This window comes from Musca autumnalis, unplaced genomic scaffold, assembly GCF_047663935.1.
Source record: "Musca autumnalis isolate F117 unplaced genomic scaffold, ASM4766393v1 scaffold_3, whole genome shotgun sequence".
Lineage (NCBI taxonomy): Eukaryota > Metazoa > Arthropoda > Insecta > Diptera > Muscidae > Musca > Musca autumnalis.
The window spans coordinates 59,777,922-59,802,460 of record NW_027411866.1 but is presented as its reverse complement, the minus strand read 5'-3'; the positions used below and the strand labels follow the sequence as shown (position 1 = coordinate 59,802,460).

Below are 24,539 nucleotides of genomic sequence, written 5' to 3'. Positions count from 1 at the left end.
TTCCTTTACTTTTGAAAATGGTAAAACCGGCAAAAGTAGTAAAAATTGTAAACTACTCTCATATGAACTGTATGGTGTCTAAAGTAAAGGAACGTTTTTCGAGTAAAAAGTGGTAAAACTTGAAGATTCTTGCACGTAAAGGAACAGAGCTAATGTGTACTGTACTCAAAGTGGGGTACACACGATCAGTTTTGACACTCAGTTTTGCTCAAATAATCGGTTGCTTGCCAGTGTGGTAGAGCTGGCAAACCATCGATGTTCCCAACATTAGATATTTTCGATATAATGTTTTAAAATATCGATTGCTATCGATATTATCGTTAAGTTGTCATCGCCAATAATTTGGAGATGAAAATGGCGGAAATGTCAATGATTTTCTTGAAATTATGCAAAAGTAGTTCACAGAATAAAAAATACATTTTATTTTACCGAAAAATGTGTACGTGTGACTACGGACTTACTTTCTTACACACACATAACCGGAAACAGCGAAATTTCTGTTTATTTCAATGGATTTCAGGTTAGGGTTTTTATTTCCGATAATATCGATAGGCAAATCTATCTATCGATATTGAATTTTTAAATAACAATCGATATTATCGATAGTGCCATAGATTTTTTGCCAGCTCTACGTACAACCCCCTTCAGCACCTCTCACATGACAATAAGTACACCTCCTACCAATACGCCTTCCTCACCACAACCATAACAACCACTCTAGCAAAAACCCAGCCTCTTTACAGCATGATCCACAATCCTTCAGCGAAATTTCTGTTTATTTCAATGGATTTCAGGTTAGGGGTTTTTATTCCGATAATATCGATAGGCAAATCTATCTATCGATATTGAATTTTTAAAAACCAATCGATATTATCGATAGTGCCATAGATTTTTTGCCAGCTCTACGTACAACCCCCTTCAGCACCTCTCACATGACAATAAGTACACCTCCTACCAATACGCCTTCCTCACCACAACCATAACTGTCAACCATAACAACCACTCTAGCAAAAACCCAGCCTCTTTACAGCATGATCCACAATGCTTCTTGATACTCCAGCTTAACTGCAACGGTCTTAGGAACAAGATTGTGGAAATTACCAACTTCATGTTCAACAATAATATTTTAATAGCCAGTCGCGGTAACTATGTCATCGTTAGTAAGGATCGAGACAGATGCCACGGTGGGGGGCTCGCGTTCATTATAGAGAGGAGGATGTTAAGATTACCACCCCGGATCCTGCTGATGTCATTATGAAGGTAATGGCCATTTCAGTTCTGACGGACGGTACAGAACTGGAAGTTATCAATGTTTACATTCCGCCTTGGGCCCGGTTACCACCCATACATAGAGCATCTTTTGGTAGGGGATAATCGAATTACCCTTGGTTACTTCAATGCTCATCATGAGCTCAGGTTTTCCAGTTACCAACTGACGGACGTGGCGAGTCCATAGCCGAGCAGGTAGACTCATCGGATTTCCCACCGATAAATGACTATTTCCCACGCGAATTACGGCTCATTGCTCCAGCAATGCTCGTAAAAAAGCATCGCAGGGAAATATGTTTGAAGCACCTGGATAAATGCGACGCTGGTTCGCACAAGCTGTGGGCCACCATTAATAGCCAATCGGGAGCGAAAGCCAACAATGGAAATATTGCTTCAAATTTCGGAGTTGCTGATATATCGGATGCCAAGAAAAGCGCGCTTAAGTTCTGCCAACAATTTGTGGTTCACCCAACGGAGCAGAACAGGGGCAAAAAGGCCGTCCTCATGAGAGCTAAGAAACTTAAAAAGGAAAATCCCATCCAAATTTCGCCAGAGGACGTTAGCGCAGCTATTATCAAGGCTAAGCCATCCAAAGCCTTAGGACCGGACGGCATATCGATGCTTATGCTAAAGCATATCGGTCCGGCAGTAAAGTGCTACCTTGCACAGATCCTGACACTTTCCATCAACCATGACGAGTGTGGATCATCTGCATCAGGATGCAAGGATACTGTCAGTGCAGCAACATAATGTGTTGCTCTCTCGATAGTTCCTGCTGGCATGTCATCTGCCCACGCATCCCAACCACCATATCGTGGTTCAGGATTCACCCCCTAGATACATTCGGAAGGACAACATTAAGAGGTACAGCCCAGACATCCAAGATGACATTCCATCTGACATCGACCGACCGTCACTTACTGCATCACTTAAACTGGTTTATACTCAGGCAGTCCAGCAAACCGTAGACGACTATGATCCAAATCGCGTCCTTAACTGTCAACCACTAGCGGTCGCAGAGGTCGAGCGATCCTTGCCCAGGAGAACCAGAACCATCTTAGCACAGCTCAGATCTGGCTGGTCAACCATTCTCAATTCCTACCAGGCTAGAATTATGACAGGAGTTGAAGATATCTGCTCTCATTGCAGACAAAGACCGCACGACACGAAGCACTTATTTGCATGCCCATCACAGACCTACGCCCCATAGATCTGTGGTTAAAACCAGTAGAAGTGGCTAATTTCCTACAGCTCCCAACCTAATCCAGACAGCGCAATCTCACTCACGTCCCAACCCAGCAAACCAAATGTCGGATGTCCGACATACTTACTTACTTAGTTGGCCCGTTACAGAACATTTGTTCCATAGACCGAACTAAGAAAAGATCTCCATTCCTCTCTGTTTTTCGCTTGACTTTTTGGAAAACCGCGCCTTTCCATTTCTTCATCCACTTGTGTGCTCCATCGAAGCTTAGGCCTGCCGATTCTGCGTGCACCGCCATGTGGCATGTATTCATACCCCTTTTTAGCGGGTTCATCATCGCTCATTCTCATGATATGGCCTAGCCAACGCAATCGTTGCATCTCGATACGTTTAACTAGATGCATGTCTTTGTATAGCTTATATAGCTCGTGGTTCATACGACGTCGATATTCACCGTCAACGCAAATCGGCCCGTAGATCTTTCGAAGAATTTTCCTCTCAAACACACCAAGCACTGCCTTATCTGCTTGCGCAAGTACGCATGCTTCGGAGCCATACATTAGCACGGGTAGTATCAGCGTTTTGTATAGTGTTATTTTTGTTTGACGAGATGTGGCTTTGTTTTTATACCGCTTACTTAATCCATAGTAGCATCTGTTGGCCAATACAATTCTTCTTCTTATTTCACAACTGATGTTGTTTGTTGTGTTTATGGCAGTGCCGAGGTAGACGAAGTCTTTAACTACCTCAAAATTATAGGTACCAACTTCTACGGTTGGTCCGAGCTCTATGGACGCTTTGCGCGTCGACACCATCAATTTGGTCTTTTCGCCGTTTACCGCCAGACCCACTTTCGCAGATTCTGCTTCGACCTTCCTAAAGGTATCAGTTACTTCCTTTACTGATCGTCCCATGATGTCTATGTCATCAGCATAGGGAAGTAACATGTGGCTATTGGTGTAAATTGTGCCATTTCTTTTGACATTTGCATCTCGTATTACCTTTTCCAGCAAAATGTTGAATAGGTCACACGAAAGGCTGTCTCCTTGTCTGAAACCTCTTTTGGTACAAAATTCTTCGGAGAGGTTCTTTCCAATTTTAACTGAGGACCTAGTATCAGTTAGAGTCATCTTACAAAGCCGGATGAGCTTTGCGGGAATACCAAATTCAGACATTGCATGGAATACCTTTGATCGGAGGGGACTGTGGAATGCTGCTTTATAATCGACAAAAAGGTGAAATGTGTCGATCTGCATCTCTTGGGTCTTCTCTAGGATTTGCCGTCTAAAGCCACATTGGTATGGTCCAATTATCTTGTTGACCATAGGCTTTATTCGTCCGCACAGTATCCCTGACACTATCTTGTATGCGATAAGAAGAAGACTTATGCCCCTGTAGTTGGAGCATAAAGTCTTATCTCCTTTCTTGTGGACGGGACATAGGATGCTCAGGTTCCAATCGTCGGGTACGCGTTCTTCCTGCCAGATGGTGCTAACTAGCTGATCCATACACCTTATCAGCGCGTCGCCTCCGGTTTTAAACAGCTGCTTTATTATTCTTCAGCCGGTTGATTGCTGTTTTTACCTCATCTTGGATGGGCGGTATACATTCTATACCATCTTCTGGGATTGGATCTGTGGTATCATCGTCTTCGCTACTATTGGATACCAGCAGATTGGAGAAATGTTCCTTCCATATCCTGAGCACGCTATCTGTATCTGTTACCAGATTACCTTGCAGGTCTCTACAGGAGGATGTGCCTGTACCAAAGCCATCTGTTTGATGTTTCACTCTTTGGTAGAATTTTCGGACTTCATTCTGGCTCCTGTACATCTCGATTTTTTCACACTCCCGCTTTTCCATTTCTCTCTTTTTCTTGCGGAAAAGACGTTTCTCCTCTCTCCTTTTCTCCCTGTATCTCTCTCGTGCGCTACGCGTTGCTACGGATTGTAAAGTAGCCTTATATGCCGCATTTTTCTCTTCGGTGGCAGCACGACACTCCTCATCATACCATGGATTCCTTGGTGGAGGTCTCTGGTATCCAAGTATGGATTTTGCGGCTGTTTGCATGGAGTGGGCAATGCTTTGCCATTGCGCTGATATGTTATCGGGATGAGGAGGGCTTTGATTAAGCAATTGGGCTAGTTGAGTGGAATATGCTGTGGCTATCTGTTGTGATTGCAGCTTACCGATGTCTAACTTTCGTGTTGTGTCTGTTCGTGCTTTATTTGCAACGTTTAGACGGGTACGTACCTTTGCTGCAACAAGATAGTGGTCCGAATCAATGTTTGCGCCTCGGAACGATCGTACATCCAACACGCTGGATGAATGTCTGCCATCTATCACAACATGATCAATTTGATTACTTGTTCTTTGATCTGGGGACAGCCAGGTGCCCTTATGAATATCGAGATGCTTAAATCTGGTACTGCTAACTACCATGTTTTTTGCAGCTGCAAAGTCTATCAGCCTCATACCATTGTCAGATGTTTCACTGTGGAGACTGAATTTCCCGACTGTTGGGCCAAAGATATTCTCCTTTCCAATTTTGGCATTAAAATCGCCTAGAATGATTTTAATGTCATGGGCAGGGCAACGGTCATATGTTTCTTCTAAGCGCTCGTAAAATATATCTTTGGTCTGTTCGTCCTTTGATGTTGAAGAATTTAGCTTTTATTCGAATTGCAGCAAGTCTTTCATTCACTGGGGTGAAGCTGGATACCAGATGTTTTAGTCTACGACTAACTACGAATCCGCAACCAAACTCATGCTTTACGTCATGGCAGCTATAATACAGTGCGTCACCTTTAGGTGTTGTTGTGGCGCCTTTCCCAATCCATCGTATTTCCTGTATGGCAGTAATATCGGCCTTGTACTTTTCAAGTACGTCTGCCAATGCAAAGACTGCACCTTCTCTATAAAGAGTGCGAACATTCCAGGTGCAGATTCGCAGATCATGGTCCTTAAAACGTTTGCGGGGTTCGTCAACTTTAGAGGGGTTTGTTTTTCTTTTCTTTCGTTTTTTCATAGTAGGCTGTTTTTTTCTAGGGGAGGGTTACTAACCCGATGCCCAAACCCAAGTTTTTAACGTTCTTATGGGTGAACGCGCGGCACATGTTAGCTCACTACCTTTAACGGTTGTTAAAGGCAGTCCCCAGGTGACACCACGGGGAGGTCAGTGTCCACTTGAGATGAAAGAGGGACCAAGATAAATCCTGGGCTTTGCCATGTTAAAACCGGTCAGGACCGTTCCTTGGTATCTTCCATCCCCTACGTCACCCCGGATGTCCGACATATCGAAACAATTTCGGAAGCAAAATCGTTCAGATTTCGTATCGATTTCTATACGATTTTTCGTAGGGGAATTCCTTCAGATTTAGTTCCGATTTCGGAGAAAATGTCGGAAGTAAATTCCCTTCGAATTTGCTAATGTTTTTCTTCCGATTTCGTTACGAATTCGGATCGATATGTCGGAAACAAATTTCCTTCGCACAACAACCACCTTTTGTATATATCTAACAAGCAACATTTTAGTTTGTTGTCGAATATTTTAAATATAAATGCAACATATAATAATTAACATATTCAAAATTTTACGATGCCACTACCTGGGTAATTGTGCCATGGTTCTACTATAATTACAAAATGATAACAGCAGTGAAAATAATTAGATATCTTTGAAATTAGAATCTTCCAATAAAAAACATAACAAAGAAAATTTATCAATAAAAAAGAGGCATCAGAGAAAAAATTTTTTCCTTCGATAATCATACGAAATTATTCCAAAATTGTTCAGAAATCTTTACGAAAGTTCGGAAGGTACCTCAGATTTTCATACGACATTATTCCGAAATCGTTCAGAAATCTGTACGAAATTTCGGAGGAAGAAATTCGAATTCCGAATTTCCCAAGGATTTTCTTCCGATTTCGTTGCGAATTCTGACCGAAATCGATCCGATTTCGCTCCGAAATTATGTCAACCACTTCATACAACTTTCGTTAAGATATCGTTACGATTCGGATCAGTAGTGGGATTCTCTAACGCATTTTTTGGGTATCGACAAAAATCGTTAAATTTAAAATACTTATAATTTCGGTAATTAACGATATTGTTCGGTAAGCTAGCGACCAATAAAAAGTAATCGCAAACTTCCACCGATAGCAACAGTGATGTCAACTTTTATTTGAACTTTTCATCATTATTTTTGCGTTTTAATTAGACCGATTTTTGTCGGTAACCAAAAAATGCCCTAGAGAATCCCACTACAGATATCGGACGTAACGTCCGAAATTTGTTCCGATTTCGTTACGATATCGGTACGATTGGTTTGCTGGGAACTCACAAACATCCACACACATAACAATCAATCCATCCTTACACATAAACACCTTCCACACGGTACCGGCACACGTACTAATTCAATTCCTATCAACATCTTATGGATCATTTCAGGGGAAACGAGGCATCCAAACTGTTACAACAACCCTGGGGTAATGATTCACCAAACTCGCTGAAGTCTCCGATGACCTCAATGGGTGTAAAAATTCTCGACATCCGAAGCACACAGCAAAATTTAAAGTTGACGGCCTTCCCATAAATGCAATTTGTAAAGTGACGGCAGCAAAAAATCGAAAATCCAAATTTGACAAAAAAGTTATGCAAAGTTACAAGTTTTCGTGATTTGCGGCCACAAGTCCCGGGCCACACTAGAGTAATTTCAAGGAAATTTTGGCATGAAACTTTGCATTTTTTGGGAAAATTCATAATTTCAAGAAACTAGTGTACACGGTTTCATGTGTTCTGAAATTTTGCTTTGTTGCAATATTCGTATGAAACAAACATACCGTTTTATTTTACATTTTCTTTTACTTTCATGTCAAAATTTCTGTGAAATTACTCTTAGTGTGGCCCGGGACCAAATAATTTTCACAAAAATTGCTTGCAGGAAACTTTCCTATTGGGAAGGTGGAATTATTTCCAATGTTTTAGTTTATTTTTCACTGCTTTCCAGTATAGGGTTGAAATCAGAAAATAAAATATGCATAATTGCCACCTCGAAAATCACAATCACGGAGCTTGTAGGCTCACGCCGCCTTCTTATAACAGGGGCCTAATTGCGACATTCGATTCGATCGAGTATTTGCTCGAGAATGAAAAAATCAAACTACGAAAACCTATTCGCGCCACCAACCGTACATTTACTAAGGTAGATCCATTAGCAATTTGTTAACACAATGTCAACAAGTTTTACAAAAATAAATCATTTTGTAAATTTTCTAGCACAACTTCATTCCGAAATTATTACCCAAAGTATTATTCAACGATTTCAACAAATATTTACATTTTTTCAGTAATAAATTTGTTTTTAGTTTTTGCTTTAAAATAAACACATTTTTTACCATCTACCTTCTTAGAGGTTGTTTACACTATCTATCAATGTCATACGAGACGAAATAAAAACATTCCAAATCTACCCACGCAGGCAATGTGTCGACGTAATTTTACTGCAATTTTGCTGGTGTGGATGCAAGAAGTAAATGGCGTAAGGGAAATCCCTAATATTGCACACATTAGCGACTATATAACGATGGAAAATTTCAGGTCATATGACATTGACAGATAGTGTGAACTACCTCTTAATGTTTTCTGAAGAACACGAGGTTTTTATAGTTCGATTTTTTCATTCACGAGCAAATACTCGATCGAATCGAATGTCGTAATTAGGCTCCAGGTTAACATAAAGGGCTGTTTACACCATCTATCAATGTCATATGAGCTGCCATTTCTTTCACCCATTCGACATTCTCTATGTTTGTAAAAATTGACGTCATCCATACAACTTTCAATTTGTGCGTTCATACCTGCAAGTGTTATTTTCGTATGACATAACCTAAAAATATAAAAACAGCTGTTTTTGTCATTATTTACATTTATTGTTGAGTTGCAATTTTGCGCAAATTTTAATTTTGGTTGAAGGAAACTGAATTGGTAGAATTGGTGTTCGGAGTTATAGGGGCATTATTCATGTTTTTGCCACCAAACAATCATTTCAAAGACTGAGTCTTTCGACCAATCGATCTGAAAATAACATTATAAACGCCATTTATTTACTTTACTGAATATTTAAATATACATACCTTTCCATTTTCTTTTTTAAAAGATTTTGTTTTTCATTTTTTGTTTGAGAATGTCAGAAAACAACTGATAAATTTATGTTTACATACAAGAATGTCGTATCAAATAGAGCGCTCCCTAAATGAAAAATTTACGTATGAGTTGCCAAATCATTTTGATAGATGAAAATTTTCATAGTGGTTACACTATGTGTACAACATTCGCAGGTAGAAAATTTGGCATCTCATACGACATTGATAGATGGTGTAAACAACCCTTAACGCAGATAGCTTTAGCTAACCTTTCTAATTAAACCATGATTTTTTACTTTTATTGTAATCGCATTTTCATTGACATTTTTTAAAGATTGTGCGTTGCTCATTACATAGTCTTTGACATAATTGCATTTCATTTGATGAAGTCGAAGAAACCCGTTAAACACGAAACAAAACTCTTGGTTTGTCATTTCTGGCAAAAAAAGAACAGGCAAATTCGAACTGCCATTTACCTTTTATTCTTTTACCAGAAATAAATTAAGCGAGAAATTGAATGAGTTTCGGCCTTTATGAATGGGGGATCAGTAAACTGTTAGATCAATTGGCAATGATGTATGAACTACAAAAACATAATAAATCGTTTCATTTCTTGAAATGGGTCGCAATAAACCATTGTACAAACTCTTGCGCTATGTTTCCAAGTGGAATAATAAAATAAATAAATAAAGTTCTTATGAGTATTAGTTTTTTATTAAAGTGTATTATATTATTACAATAATAAAATATAAAAAATACATTCAGGTTAACGATTAGCTTATGTGTTTTAAGTGTTATAGATTCGGGTTTAAATAAAACATTGAAGGCACTGAAATAAATAAACAATAATACATATTAGTGTCTATGCATAGTTTCTAAATGTTGTGAATAAACTGTATAAAACCCGCAAAGTTGACTTTAGATCCATATTCACGATATCTAAAATGAAAAAAAAAAACATTTTATTATTTCTAAGTGTATAAACATGTCGCACATTTTCAACAAAAGAGTAGTAACAGTAAAGTTGATAAACAACCGCATACCCCTGTATGATATTTTGATGAGTTTTACCTAAGATTACATACAATTTTAATTATAAAGAGATTCGATAAAAAGCTTCCGCACAAAAAGCTTTTAAAGTTTTTAGTGTTCAGAACTTTTGATAATTTGTTGAAGTCACTGTAAGCATATGTTTAACTGAAAACTAGGTACAGTGGCACACAACATAACCAAAATGACATAACCGTGTTTTTTCTCACTAATTTTATCATCGTATTATTTTATATGTATATATCATTTTATATTATATATAACTTTATTTAATATAACATAAAAATTAAAAGTGGTTTGTGCGGGACGTATTTCAATACATATTTAAATGGAATAAATTGGTCTGTTCCTTTACTTTAAAAATGGTAACAGTGGCAAAAAATGGTAAAAGTGGTGAACTGGTCTCATATAAATTGTATGCTTGTTGAAGTAAATGAACGCTTTGCAGGTTAAAAATGGTAAGAAATGGTAACCTCAGGCAGGTAAAGGAACAAAGCTAATGTTATTTTAGTCTTTAATAGGCAAAAGGCCATTCATTCGTGCAAAAGGGGATAATTTTTTGAGAAAAAATGTTTTCATTTCATAGAATTTAAAAAAATCAAAGTGTTTTGCGCGGAACCTTTTTTATAATAAAATTGAATGAATGTTATTTTAGGCATTAATAGGCAAAAGTTTATTCATTCTCACTACAGGAAATCATTTTTAAGACAAAATGCCAAAAAGTCATAACCCTAATACACAAGTTGTGACTCTGAAGACATGAAGAGGCATATAACGGCATTTTTGACGAAAGAGTAGACAAAGAAATGTGAGATTTTTACTGTTGGTTTAATTTTATTTATATTTCTTTAACAAAAAGTGAAAAAAGTTGTATGAATATAATTATTGTTTTGAATAAGTTTGCTATTAAGGGTCAGACATAAGCCACGGTTAACCCGCATTACGAGGACCAGTCCAAATAAAAGAAGCGACGTCCATATAGTGTCCGAGAATATTCCAGAGTCTTCCCACATGATGTTTAAAGATATTGACATTTTTGGCGATAAGTTTTCAGCCATGATTGACACAGGAATTGATGTTAGTATCCCAGCGAAAAGTTTGCCTCCAAAGAGGCAGTTAAATGATATGTACAAGTGATTTGGAAGTGCATCAAATTATGCATTTTCACTCATGATTTTTACAAGGGAGTGACTACTGAAAGAGGCACTCCATTGCACCGCATTTTAACTGACCCTTTGGCATTGCATTTTAACTGAACCTTTGGCACTGCATTTTAACTGACCCTTTGGCATTGCATTTTAACTGAAGCTTTGGCACTGCATTTTAACTGACCCTTTGGCATTGCATTTTAAATGACCCTTTGGGGTAGAATATGAGGCAGTCCAGAGCACGTGTTTTGAATAACAAAATAAAATGCATTTATTAATTGTGTAAAACAAATATATTAATAACTTTATTAAATTAACACAAATTATGAAAATTCTCTATTGAAATCAATCGCAAACATGTGTGTGCTCTTAATTTAACCCAAGCTTAAGTGCTTTTGCTTCATCTGCTATATGGGTTTGATATTGTCTTCCCATCACCAGTTAAGATTTCGACATGTACTCCAACAGCACTCCATTGGGAAAGTTTCTTCTCGTGAGTTACCGGAAAAATGTTCACAAATTAAATATTATTTAGTTTGTATTAACAAATGTTTGGAAATGTTAACACGATTATCTCCTTTTGGAAATGTATTCCGGTGCCTGTAGAGATGTACAAACTGATTTATGTACATGTAGGGATCTCTAACAACTGCTAATAAAATGTAGTGAACGGAGTGCCTTTTTCACGACTCCGTTTGCACTGCATCCGGATGTTGTTAAACTGTGAGGAATTGGAGTGCCTTTTTCACGACTCCGTTGAACTGCCTCCGTATGTTGTTAAAATGTGACAAATGGATGTGATTCTTTGGATTGCTTCCAAATGCGGTTAAAATGTGTGGAATGGAGTGCCTTTTTCACGACTCCGTTTGAACTGCATAAAAACATGCCGTGAAAGAACTAGTCTACATTGCACTACTTCCAATTTATTTTGCTGGGTACCTAATATTCTACGCGACGTTCTAAAATAATTCACCATCACCCCTATATTCGGCAATTTTCCTTGCGGCAATTGACAGTTTGAATGACAAACTGAAAATTGCCGCAAGGAAAATACCCTAATGTAAATATATACTAACAGAATTTATCAAAACGGACACTAAAATATTTTAAAAATGATGTCACTGATTTGTCAAGACCTGTTGTTTTGGAGGTTTTAATTGCGTCTTCAGGGTAGAGAGATCTTATATTGGCCCATTTGTAGGTTAAAAGAGAAACTTAAATTTTATCGTGAATCTAGACCATTTTCACAACCAAATTTCTCAAACACTTGACGGAGTTAACACAATTCTCCTGTATTTGACGTTTTGAAGTTTTTTTATGTCTTAAGTCATCCCAATTTTTTGAACGGGGATATAAATTTATCTCAGTAATGTAAATTTATCATAGATTTTAGGTGAATCCATCCATTCATTCCAATTAGTAAGCACCACCAATCCCACGGCAGCGGGTTCTTTCGCACCGGATTGACCCGAAACCATAGTGTTTCGGCCAGCGGCTGCCAACCCAGCATCAAACCTTTGCTTCTACGTAGGTTACATGCATTTACATTGTCATTTTTTCACACCTTCAATTCACCCACCAATGAACGCAAAATTGAGTACTTAACTTCAGGGAAGTATATGAAGTAGTATATACGAAAAGTCAAAAAAATTTAATATTGATGAAGCCAAGGTTTGCACTGTTATAAAATATAAATATTGCAGTATTAGGGTAACCCTAGTACTATCACATAAAATGCAACAATCTTGCAGCATCATATCAGTGTTGCATGCATCAGTAGTTTTAAGTTATATCTCTCTACTCATTGTCAGTACACAGTCAGTTAGTTACTTTGCAACCACCAATTAATAGACATCTCATCTGTACATGTTTCGTCATATCTCATTGTTCTTCATAATTATTACTTTATTTCAACTCATAAAACAACTTAAAGTTTTATTCAATAAATGAATTGATGGTTATGTTTAAATATCGTCTTTCATTCAATCGACCACCTCCGTAAGAACATAACAATTTGGCGACGAGGATTTTGGAACAAATATGTATCATTCTCGCTAACAATTTGGCGACGAGGATTTTGGAACAAATTTCACAATTTCATCAGAACTTTCAACAAGGCTGCGTAATAACATCAAGACATCGCACACAATAAAAGTTGTGGCAGGAAGATTTTCAAGGAAAACATCAAAACGCACAGGCGCAAGTTCATCAGGAATATTCTAACAAGAATTTTCAAGAAATCTTCAGCGATCAACACTCACACTAACAACAGTTTGCAGTCTCACATATACAACAATTTTCTTTCAGCTCAACACACACACCATAGCAACGTGGGAAATTTCATCATTTTTGCAGCGCATACATACAGACGTACGACGGCAGCGTCTCTAACAAAATTGTAACGGCTGAAAACACAGACACTAGAAAAATCTAGACATGTCGGAACAAGCGAATATTGTAAAATTACTTGCACAGCAGCAAGAGCAAATAGCAAAGCAGCAGGAACAATTTGCGCAACAACAGGAATTACTAAATAAACTCACACAAATCATCGCTGGACAACAAGGTGCAAACGCAGTTTCATCATCAGTTCCAGGTGGAGAATCATCAGTGGCAAAAGCCCACCTCATGGAATCTTTAGCTAATTCCATGACGGATTTTCACTATGAGCCTGACAGTGGTTTATTATTTGAATCGTGGTACAATCGTTTCAGACATATTTTCGAAAGGGAAGCAAGTGCACTGGACGATGCAGACAAAGTAGGACTTTTGTGGAGAAAAATGTCCAATCACATTCATGAACGATTCAAGAATTTCGTGTTACCAAAACAACCTCAAGAACTTTCATTAGCAGACACAATCAAGCATCTTACAAGACTATTTGGCAGAACAGAAACACAAGTAAGTCTACGATACAAGTGTCTCCAAATCACAAAGATGGAAAATGAAGATTTTAAAGAATATGCTAGTCGTGTCAATCTTCAGTGTGAACTTTTTAAACTGGATGACTTAACACAGACCAGTTCAAGTGTTTAATTTTCATACTTGGTCTTAAATCATCACAAGACAGTGACATCAGAATCCGTTTATTAAGGCATCTCAATGAAAGTAAGGAAGTAGTCAACCTAGAAAAGCTAGTTGATGAAACACAAAGCATTTTGGATTTGAAAAGTGACACAGCACTAATTGAGGGAAGTCAAAAACAGTGCAACAAAATTGGTAAGCCTCAACAAAAACAAAAGATACCAAAAACAGCATGTTGGTATTGTGGAGATATGCATTATGCAAAACAATGCCCCTACTACAAGCACAAGTGTACAAAATGTCAACAGATTGGTCACAAAGAAGGATTTTGCAACAGCATGCACAGGCAGAGCAAATCAAAACACAACAACGACAAACATCAACAGAGCAAAACCAAACATGATCAAAACTCAGAACAGAACAATGTGAGTCATCAGAATTTTAACAACAACAAAACAAAATTCAGCACAAAAACAGTATCTACAACAGATCCAGTCAAAATCAAGCAGGCAAGAAAATATGCTACAGTGAGTATTAATTCAAAGCAAGTGAAACTACAGTTGGACACGGCATCAGACATTACCATAATTTCGGCTTAAATCTAGTTTAGTAAAAACTCTCCGATTTTTTTGGTTATAACTTCTGAACCCCTGGAGATAACCCCATCATATGACCACTTGTTGGATAGGTAGTTTCATAAGCTTTTATCTCCAGGGATTCAGAAGTTATAACCAAAATACCTCTTTTTGGACCCGGGTTTTTCCATAAAACCCTCAAAAAGTCGAAAAGGGCCCATTATGGGCGCTCAATTAATTCACGTAATTTTATAGCTCATACTTCAACCTTTCCAAAATAGTGCCATTTGTTATGATACCTTCACTGGGTCCAGAGATATTGACCTTAGAATGAGAGAAAAATTTTAAATTTAGAAGAAAATATTGTTCCCATTCCCTAGATTTGAGCCTGTCCATAGGAGAAAGTCTTAAATCCCCGGCCGAAGGCCGGCTACTTAGAGAAAATTTATACTTTAAAAGAAAATGTTGTTCCCATTCCCTAGATTTGAACCTGTCCATAGGAGAAAGTCTTAAATCCCCGGCCGAAGGCCGGCTACTTAGAGAAAATTTATAATTTAAAAGAAAATGTTGTTCCCATTCCCTAGATTTGAACCTGTCCATAGGAGAAAGTCTTAAATCCCCGGCCGAAGGCCGGCTACTTAGAGAAAATTTATAATTTAAAAGAAAATGTTGTTCCCATTCCCTAGATTTGAACCTGTCCATAGGAGAAAGTCTTAAATCCCCGGCCGAAGGCCGGCTACTTAGAAAAAAATTTACTTAAAAAAAGTGATGAATTTAGAAAAACTCTGGACCCAGTGAAGGTATTATAACAAATGGCACCATTTTGGAAAGGTTGAAGTATGAGCTATAAAATTACGTGAATTAATTGAGCACCCATAATGGGCCCTTTTTCGACTTTTTGAGGGTTTTATGGAAAAACCCGGGTCCAAAAAGAGGTATTTTGGTTATAACTTCTGAACCCCTGGAGATAACCCCATCATATGACCACTTGTTGGATAGGTAGTTTCATAAGAACCGGGTCTATCGGGTACCGGGTACCCGGACTTTCGGGTCGAATAACCGGGTCCGTCCCCCAAGAAAATTTTATATTCCCGTAATCAGCGTAAAAATACCTACCTCTGGAAAAAATTTCAAAAAAATCGGAGAGTTTTTACTAAACTAGATTTGTTCCATAATTTCTAAATCAACGTGGAAAAGAATCGGAAAGCCGGATGCATTTGAAACCACAGACACTGCCGAAGATGCAGGTGGCAATAAACTCACATTTTTGCAAAACTTTTTCCAATAGAAGTGTCAGTTGCAGGAAAATCAAAAATTGTGGATTGTTACATTTCAAATTTGGAATCATTAAATGTCCTAGGCATAGATTGGATTGAGAAATTTAATCTATGGGATATTCCAATAGCAAAATGGTGTCATCAGATCAAGTTCACAGGAACTAAGTCATTTATCAATGTTTATCAAGTACTCAATGCTCACTTTCATCCCAGCCCAAATAGGCAAGTCAAAAAAGCACACAAAAAAAGGGAAGAGGAACGAGCGACCGCAAAAGCATCTTCAAGAAGAAAAACTCACAACGTATTCAACGTTCATAAAAATCTATATTCATCAGTTATGGACAGAAATCAGAAAAAGGAAAGTCAGTATAATTCCAAACACGGAAGTCGCATCAAGGTACATGCAGATCAACTTCAAACAAAAATAGGCGATACTTCTGCTTCATCAAACAAATTATCACCTTTGGACATATTGCTTCGAGAATTCAACATTAAATTTCTGTATACAGATTCTACAGCATATCAACCTGAATTATCCACAGAAGACAACCAGTTGAAGTAATATCCAGAACCCCGGTTCAAACTTAAAAGGGGAGATATTAGGGTAACCCTAGTACTACCACATAAAATGCAACAATCTGGCAGCATCATAGCAGTGTTGCATGCATCAGTAGTTTTAAGTTATATCTCTCTCTACTCATTGTCAGTACACAGTCAGTTAGTTACTTTGAAACCACCAATTAATAGACATCTCATCTGTACATATTTCATCATATCTCATTGTTCTTCATAATTATTACTTTATTTCAACTCATAAAACAACTTAAAGTTTTATGTTTGGTTTACATACGGCGTCTTTTCGTGATTTCGAAGGCGTTTCGTGATTTCGCGCGGAATCAAGCAAAAATTATCATGATTTCGCATACAAAAATGAAATCATCTCATTTCGTGATTTCAGCGAAATCAACATCGAAATCACTGTACACATGATATACAACCCAGTTTGTGACTTAAAAAGTACCAAAAGTTGCAACACTTTTCACGAATCACAATAAACAAGGTAGATGGTCAATTGCTGCAACAAAAAATTTTAGAATCAAAATTTTTAAACAATGTGAAAAAATATTAGATTACTTTGTTACAATGCTATTTTTCATTGCGTTCTCGTACTTTTTTAATGGTAATGTTAGAAAAAAGAGCGAAATGTCTAAAATTGCTTCCCCATACAAATTTCTTAAAAAATACGGGAACGAAAAAATTACGGAAATTGCAAAACCTGCAGCAAATCAACGTATCAGCTATCGTATTTAGATGATAATGAACATGTTGCTAGTTTCTACTATGCCAAAATTGTATGGCAGAAAACAGGAGAATAGGGTGTTATTCGGCGCTATTTTTGTTTAAAGAGAAGACTTCGGAGTACGGGAACGGGTTCTATACACAATGAATACGATATATAGATAGTTTTACGATAATTTTCGAAATAAAGTTGTAAAGTTCTATATTGTCGTATATTTTTGATGACTAACTCAATTTGCAACAACTTGTTTTGAAAATTCATGTTCGATCAGCTGCGCGTATGCATCTACCTTGATCATTGTGATATGTATGAAATCAACAAAAAAATAAGTGTAAACACCGGGATGTATTTCAGGATTTCGTGAAATCCAGTGGATTTTAGAGCGCAAGTGTAAACTTGGCATTATTCAATAAATGAATTGATGGTTATATGTTTAAACATCGTCTTTCATTCAATCGACCACCTCCGTAAGGACATAACATGCAGTGTACCACGAAATATGACCATAGTTGAATCAAGCGAAGTGTTTTTAATCGAAGCTCAAAAATGAGGCTTAAAAAGTTATTTTGCGCGGAATCTATGACCGCGTAAATGAATAAAAATAGATAAAAACGCGTTGAAGCAAACGAGTTTTTTACGTTGTTATTTTATTGGCGGTTAAACCATTTAAATTACGAATATCTGTCCAAAGTAAAAGTAGAAGAATACAAAATGAAGATTACACTTCTAATGTATCACTTTTCAAAATCTCCACTACATCCACCTTTTATGGATGCTGACATTTTGAAGCTAGATTTTAAGTGTTATTGTATTTTTAATCTAACTGCGACGCGCATTCGGGTATTTCAGAAAACATATAATAGTATCAAAGTACTCGCGATTACGCATACTTTGATATTTATTTTGACTATGTAGCCCAGACAGCATCACAGTAATCCACTGCCAAAGGCCAAAATTTAGTGCGATATTTTTTCGAAAAACCCTATTTTTGGGGTACAGTATTTACAGTATCCATTTGATTGTGCTGGGACCCCAAGATATTTTTGTTTTTTCACGGTCCGGATCATATAAATCATAGATCGTGAAAATCCATCCACTAGAACGGCGAAAACAGCAACTGCAAAAACCGATAAATGTGCGTAAAATATTTTTGAAAATATCGCGGATTTAATCGCGTTTTCTGTGGATCGTTTTCTTTTCAATGAAGAAACTGACCCATCACTCGCGTTTTTGCGAAAACAGCGGTTTAAAAAATTTAGTGGCGTGGGAACTGTATCTTATTTATCTTATAAATAGTGTGAGATGCTACATTCACGTTTCTTGATGGATTTTATCGAAATAGGTTTAGATCGATGTATTTTTTCATGGATGATAGTGAAATCGGATGCGCATAAAAAGTGTATGCACCTTGTGCAAATTATAAGCGTTATACAGTTTGTTGCACACTAAACTGCAGACGATGCTACATCTTAGCGGCCAAAGTAAATCCTGGCAAATGTGTAAAAATTAAAAGAGAAGAATTCGGTGTATTGGTAAACCGCATGCGCATCAAGTGATTTTGAGGATTTCGCGATTTACACGCATTTTAAAATGAACATTACTCGATACAGATTTATTTCAAGAGTATATCCCACTTAAAGGAACCCAACATTAATTTGAACGACACCCATATCTTCCGCTAGATGTTAGCGTGTATTCGAGAAGTGATTAGAATAAAAAATGTGATTTTTTGCGTGAAATTTAACAAAAATAGAAGAATACCTCCGGCCTATTTTTTCCTACATTTTTTCAACTAACGCACAAAATAAATGTTAATAAATATTTTCTCTTACAAAAATTTTATAAATTTCCTCAACATATTTTTTTGCTTTTGCTAAAATATGCAAACCACTAAACGGATTTGTATAGTTTTGGTTTCATTTGAATCTTCGCGATGTTTAGATTACGTACATATTTATATATTTTTTAGATGCATATAAAGGTTGAATTTTATTAAAACATGTTGCAAACTACCAATTATTTGAATTCTTTCCTAATTTCCGCGAAAATGTACAACCTTTCCACTAAAGTTATGGGACCTCAGTAAATATATAGTATGTAGGAAGCCATAAATTAACAATGTTTCTCGATATAATGAATAGAGTTTTTATAAGATTTTTCTAATAATCAGAATTGAAACCGCCATAACTTTGGCGCGCAATATTCAAAATTAGTATCTTGAACAGATTTGAGAATGGGAATTTTTTCTCAATCCATGTACCAAAAATCGTTCATGTGGCTTCAAAATAAAATTTTAATTTTTTTCAAATGGAATATAAAAAAATTCTGACTTTTCCTCATATATTCATTTACTTTTTACACCATTTACAAAAGAAAAAATATGATCACATCCTTAAACCACTTAAAGCCACTGGTCGTTTAAACGCAATAAAGAATGGTTGCAAAAATTGACGTAAAACTCGGATATTTTCGCATAGTTTTATCTGTTATCTGTCATTCCATGCGTATAAAACTTCATTTGGCCTATGCATTTTCACGCAATCGGCCTAAAACGCAAGCAATTCAAAAAATAGACTTTTTTGTAATTTTCGACTTTTTACAAAAAAATTTAAACATCCGATGAAAATGTTACATTAATAATAATGTCAGGGATTTCTTATGAACTTAGTAAGAGTATTTTCTCAAACAAAAACTAAGGGATTGGCATGCGTGAATACTACAATAAACAGTATGGGCCGCAGGCCCGCTACTCAGACTTCGCCTAGGAGCAAATCCGGTGCGTTCAAGAACATAAAGCCTTCTATGGTAATAGGAGGCAGTATATCTTCCACTAGACCAGCAGTGTCTACCATGTTTCTACATGGATTACCAAAAATAGATCCAAAACTCATAGAAGATGAGTTAAAAGAGTACAATCGCATACCACTTTCTGTAGTGGAAGTGAATACAATATACAGCACTATACATGATGCAGTGTACAAAGTTCAATTTGAGAGAACAAATTTTAACCCGACATATTTACGAAATGTGGGAACAGTAAATAAAGTAATGATCACATGGAGAAAACAGAGACCAAAATACAAGAATAAGCCTACGAAATGCTGGAACTGTTTGATGTACGGCCACTGTGGAGAGCACTGTAACAGACAACCAGCCTGCATGTTGTGTGCTAATAGACATCACAGTGTTTGAATTTGCTACCAGCACAGCACTGAAATCACTAAAAATATGCTATTGCTATGCTGTGCTGTTTTCAAAAACAAAATCGAAAACTGTTGCTGTGCTATGCTGCGAACATAAAAGTAGCACAGCACATGGTCTATGCTGTGCTTCTGAAATCTTCACAGCACATAGCATAGCATAGTTATCCAAATAAAAACGAAAACTGTTGCTGTGCTATGCTGCGAACATGAACGTAGCATAGCACATGGTCTATGCTGTGCTTCTGAAATCTTCACAGCACATAGCATAGCATAGTCATCAAAATCAAAAACGAATGCTATTGCTATGCTGTGCTGCAGACATTTTAACAGCATAGTAAACAGCCGCAGTCAAGAAAACAAAAACGAAAACTGTTGCTGTACTGTGCTATGAACAAAATCAACAGCATAGCATCAAACATAACCCAGAAAAATGTTTGATGGCAAAGAAGTATGTATTTGAAATATAACAGAATTTGGTATTGAGCAGTGAAACCATAACTAATTGTACATTTCGATATTTTTAACACACTACTATTATTTTGACCACAACTATTGCTCTGTTCCAGAACCTGCAAGAGTCTACTATTTTTGAAATGTTGACACTTTTCCTTTATAAATGTGTCAAAAAAATCAAAAATACTTTAGGTTCTGGAACAAAGCATATCTTTCTACCCTATGGATATTTTATAGACTACTTATCAAATAGCCATTTATATAACAAACAGAAAATTGGTGGAAATATTCAACTGCTGCTCAACTATAAGAATGTATTTGTCTGAGTGCTAAGATACACAAATAAATATATTTTTACTGTAAGGAACATTTAGAATGTTTAACGGAAATTAGAAAAATGGCTAATTATAAAAAACATTTGCACTAATCTTCTTGATTCTGGTCTTCAAAAAGGGACAATTTGTTTATAGCTTTGTTTATTATTATTATTATTATTATCAAATTTATTAATCAATCAAAATCCCTATAAGGGCTACAAATTGATAGATACATATTAATAGTGTTACAAATTATAATGACACATAAATTTTCTTACATTCTAAAAAATTCTTTTAACAAATAAAGGCAATTTAATTGTGAGATTCAAAAATAAATTAAACAGTAAAAAAAATGTACTTAAGACATGAAGATTTTATCATAAAAAATTATTAAAAAATATTATTAAAAATTGTTAACGCAAATTTCCCTAAAAGTACATTAACATTTACATGCAATGAGTGTCAGTAATACTCAAACAATAAAGAACTACGTTATATTTTGATAGTAAGAAAGTAAAGACTTTTTAAACTTGTGAGGGCTAATGGAAAAAAATTTTAATGACGAAGGCAATACATTCCATAAACGAACAACTCTATTATGAAATGAATGGTCCATATATGAAGTATTAAACCGTTCGATAAGAATATTAGAATTTCTAGTGGTATTTAAAAATGTGTAGGTGTCTAACAAATATGAGGGCTTGCCGTATTTAATAGTAGAGAAGAGGTTACAAAGGCATCTAACACTAACTAAATGTTCAAAAGAGCAACCTATAAATTGGACAGAGAGTGATTGATAATCGATTCGGCTGTGATTACCATAAACAAATCTAAGTATCCTGTGGTAAAGGCTGAATTTAGCTTTACTAATAATACGTCTTCGAGAGTTTCGTGATTCATTCGGTTTCGGCTGTCGGTTAATATCAGCTTCAATGTCGAAAACGCCCTTTCTACAGTAACCTGTGAACGATATAAAATTTCGTTACTAAGAAGAATAAACTATAATTATGTTTGTCCACCTGTGTTGGGGGTATACCGAAACAAACACAGCTTAAAGCATAAAGTTCAGGCTCTGAATATTTTCTTTCTTTCCAAAATTCCAATACATTGGTGCCGCTACGCATAAAAGACAGGTGCAGATTTTTTTATTTTGGAGTACACGTCATTGTGTACAATTTCGCCATTTGGGGATTCAAGTACATCAGCTAAAAATGAATTTAACATTTCATCTGCTTCATTCTCAAAGGAACCTTGAGGAGTCAAAACGCTGGTATCGGCAACATCTTTTGATGTAACACAACAATATTTTTCCCATAGATTACTTAAATAAGTAACGGCTTTTTCCCTTTTGTCCCATTTAGGGTGTGATGGAACCTCGGATCCAAAAACAAACATGCGTTAAGGCTTTCATTGTCTAGTAACTTATTCGTCCGCCTTTCCATGCTTTGTATTACCTTTTCTCCAATATATTTTACCAAGGTATTCGTATTGTTTTGTACTAATTTACTGGTAATCATTTTACATTTTAGCCACTCAGCATAAAAATTTCCATAATTTAAATTCTCTGCTTGAAATTTCACAATAGCCTCTTGTAGAGGAGTGAAAACAGTGACATAGGATTCCATAAATTCCCATAGAGAATCGTTATTTTCGAAGTTTTCTTCGCTGGTTTTGTTTGTAATAGACTCCACTTCAATTAGAGCCTCTTTTGTAGCTAGTAGCGTTTGAATCATTTTATACGTTGAACGCCATCTAGTTGTGCAATCTAGCTTAAGCAATTTTAGGCTTCTCAGTTCAAACGCATCTCTAAAACCATTTGAAGTCTTACGAATAAACTTTGTGAAATTTCTACAGTATAATAAATATTTTTTTATTTCACTATCTTTCGTGACGTCTAGGGCACATAGCTGTGCTGTGTGGGCTGCACACCTAGATATTTGAATATTCTCAACGTGAAGATTTGAGGGGCTTTCTAAATTATTGATGTTGTCTAAATATGTGTTGTTCAAATCTTCATCTGTGACTTCATGTTCCTCATGTTCCTATCATGTTAGCTCCGTTATCCGAAGTAATAGATATTATCTGGTTGATCTGCACATCGTATTTACTTAGAATTTTTAGTATTTCTGCCGCAAGATTGTTGGATGAGCTTGAAGAAGCACCTTTTAATTCCACCATACCTAAAATGAGCGATTTTATTTGATCACCATTAATGAATTGCGCGCTAATTCCAAAAATATTTCTTGATAATCTCGTTGCGCTGTCAATTTTCAAAGACAAAAGCCTTTTGCTCATTTCAATTTTCATGCTATTTCTGATTCCCATAGCAACTTTTTTTAATGTGTGCCTACAATTTGTTGCGTTTAGACTAAAACAATTGCCAAGTTTTTTTGATAAGCCATAACAAATTGGATCTATTATGTTTCTCAAATTTGAGGAATTAAGGACATTGAACGAAACACAGTCTTCAGTGAGTAGCCCAATATAAGACAAACAATATTTGTTTACTTATATTAATTTTAATGGTTTCTTTTCTTGTAGAAATGGTAGATGTTTTATCGGAACATAAAAAATTTGCTGAGCTTTCAATGTTGTTTAAATCAATTTTATGCACTTTTAGTAAATGAGATTTCAAATTAAAAGATCTATTACTTTTCATTTCTATTTTGCATAAATTACACACAGCTTTCCCAAATTCGGTTTGATGTTCAAAATAATGCCAAATTGAATTCGTAATATTTTTTCGTGGAGCCATTGTCGAACAAATTAAAACCGATCGCTATCAAAGCATTCACATTATATTTTTGCAATTTCCATCAGTCATCTATTTACACCTTTCCAGTACTTGTTTATTAGCACAAGAGCAAATTGTCAACAATTATTTTCCCATACATATTTATGCAAAAAGTACGAGAACGGAGTAAGGGAAGAACCATAAAACTGTGGAGTAAATGTCAAAGTCATTAGCGGTATTCACGAATCGTTGAAAGTGATATTTTAGACATATTACATCTTGTTAATATTGTGAACATACAACTGTTTACAATACCACACAAAAATTATAGTTTAACTATGGATTGACGATGAGGTTAAGAAATTTTGATTTGCTCACACTTCGTTAATACCGCTATTGTATCAGCTAATAGCAGAAACTTGGTGATTGTGGAACAGTTTGTCAAGGAAATGTTTTCATATTATGAAAACGAATCCCCTTTTGTATCAATAAATATTAACGAGATAGGGTGTATAATATTAGTTGGTCTCTATTAACAATAAAACAGAAGAAAGGTCGTAATTTTTAAATATTTAGTACAAACATGGTGCATTGTGGAACCCATTATTTTTTGAAACAATTGCTATATAAAAGTTGTCATTTCCATGGAATATACATATTGTTACGGAATTAGATTTAACTAATCTCCGTGTAGACGTTGTTTTATTCCCCGATACGATTTGTACCAAATAAAACAGGGTTCGTTTTAGATTACGCTTCTACAATGCTTTATTTACTTTATTACACTTATTCGGAACTGACTGTTATAGCTAAGTACACAGCTTTACTTTACTTCTTT

At 36.1% G+C, this 24,539-nt stretch overlaps 2 protein-coding genes across 3 annotated transcripts in view; one reads left to right on the top strand and one right to left on the bottom strand.

Moving 5' to 3' along the window:
* Nucleotides 1–7,220, top strand: part of LOC141399759 (uncharacterized) — an 88,947-nt gene extending 81,727 nt beyond the window's left edge. The window contains exon 3 of the mRNA XM_073979043.1: nt 6,927–7,220. Within this exon, the coding sequence (XP_073835144.1) occupies nt 6,927–7,071 (145 nt within the window). The 3' untranslated portion in view covers nt 7,072–7,220. The remainder of the gene's footprint in view (nt 1–6,926) is intronic.
* Nucleotides 7,221–9,307: 2,087 nt separating this feature from the next.
* Nucleotides 9,308–24,539, bottom strand: part of parvin (beta-parvin) — a 73,548-nt gene continuing 58,316 nt past the window's right edge. For both annotated transcript variants that reach the window (XM_073979039.1, XM_073979040.1), the window contains exon 7: nt 9,308–9,559. In XM_073979039.1, the coding sequence (XP_073835140.1) occupies nt 9,483–9,559 (77 nt within the window). In that variant the 3' untranslated portion in view covers nt 9,308–9,482. The remainder of the gene's footprint in view (nt 9,560–24,539) is intronic.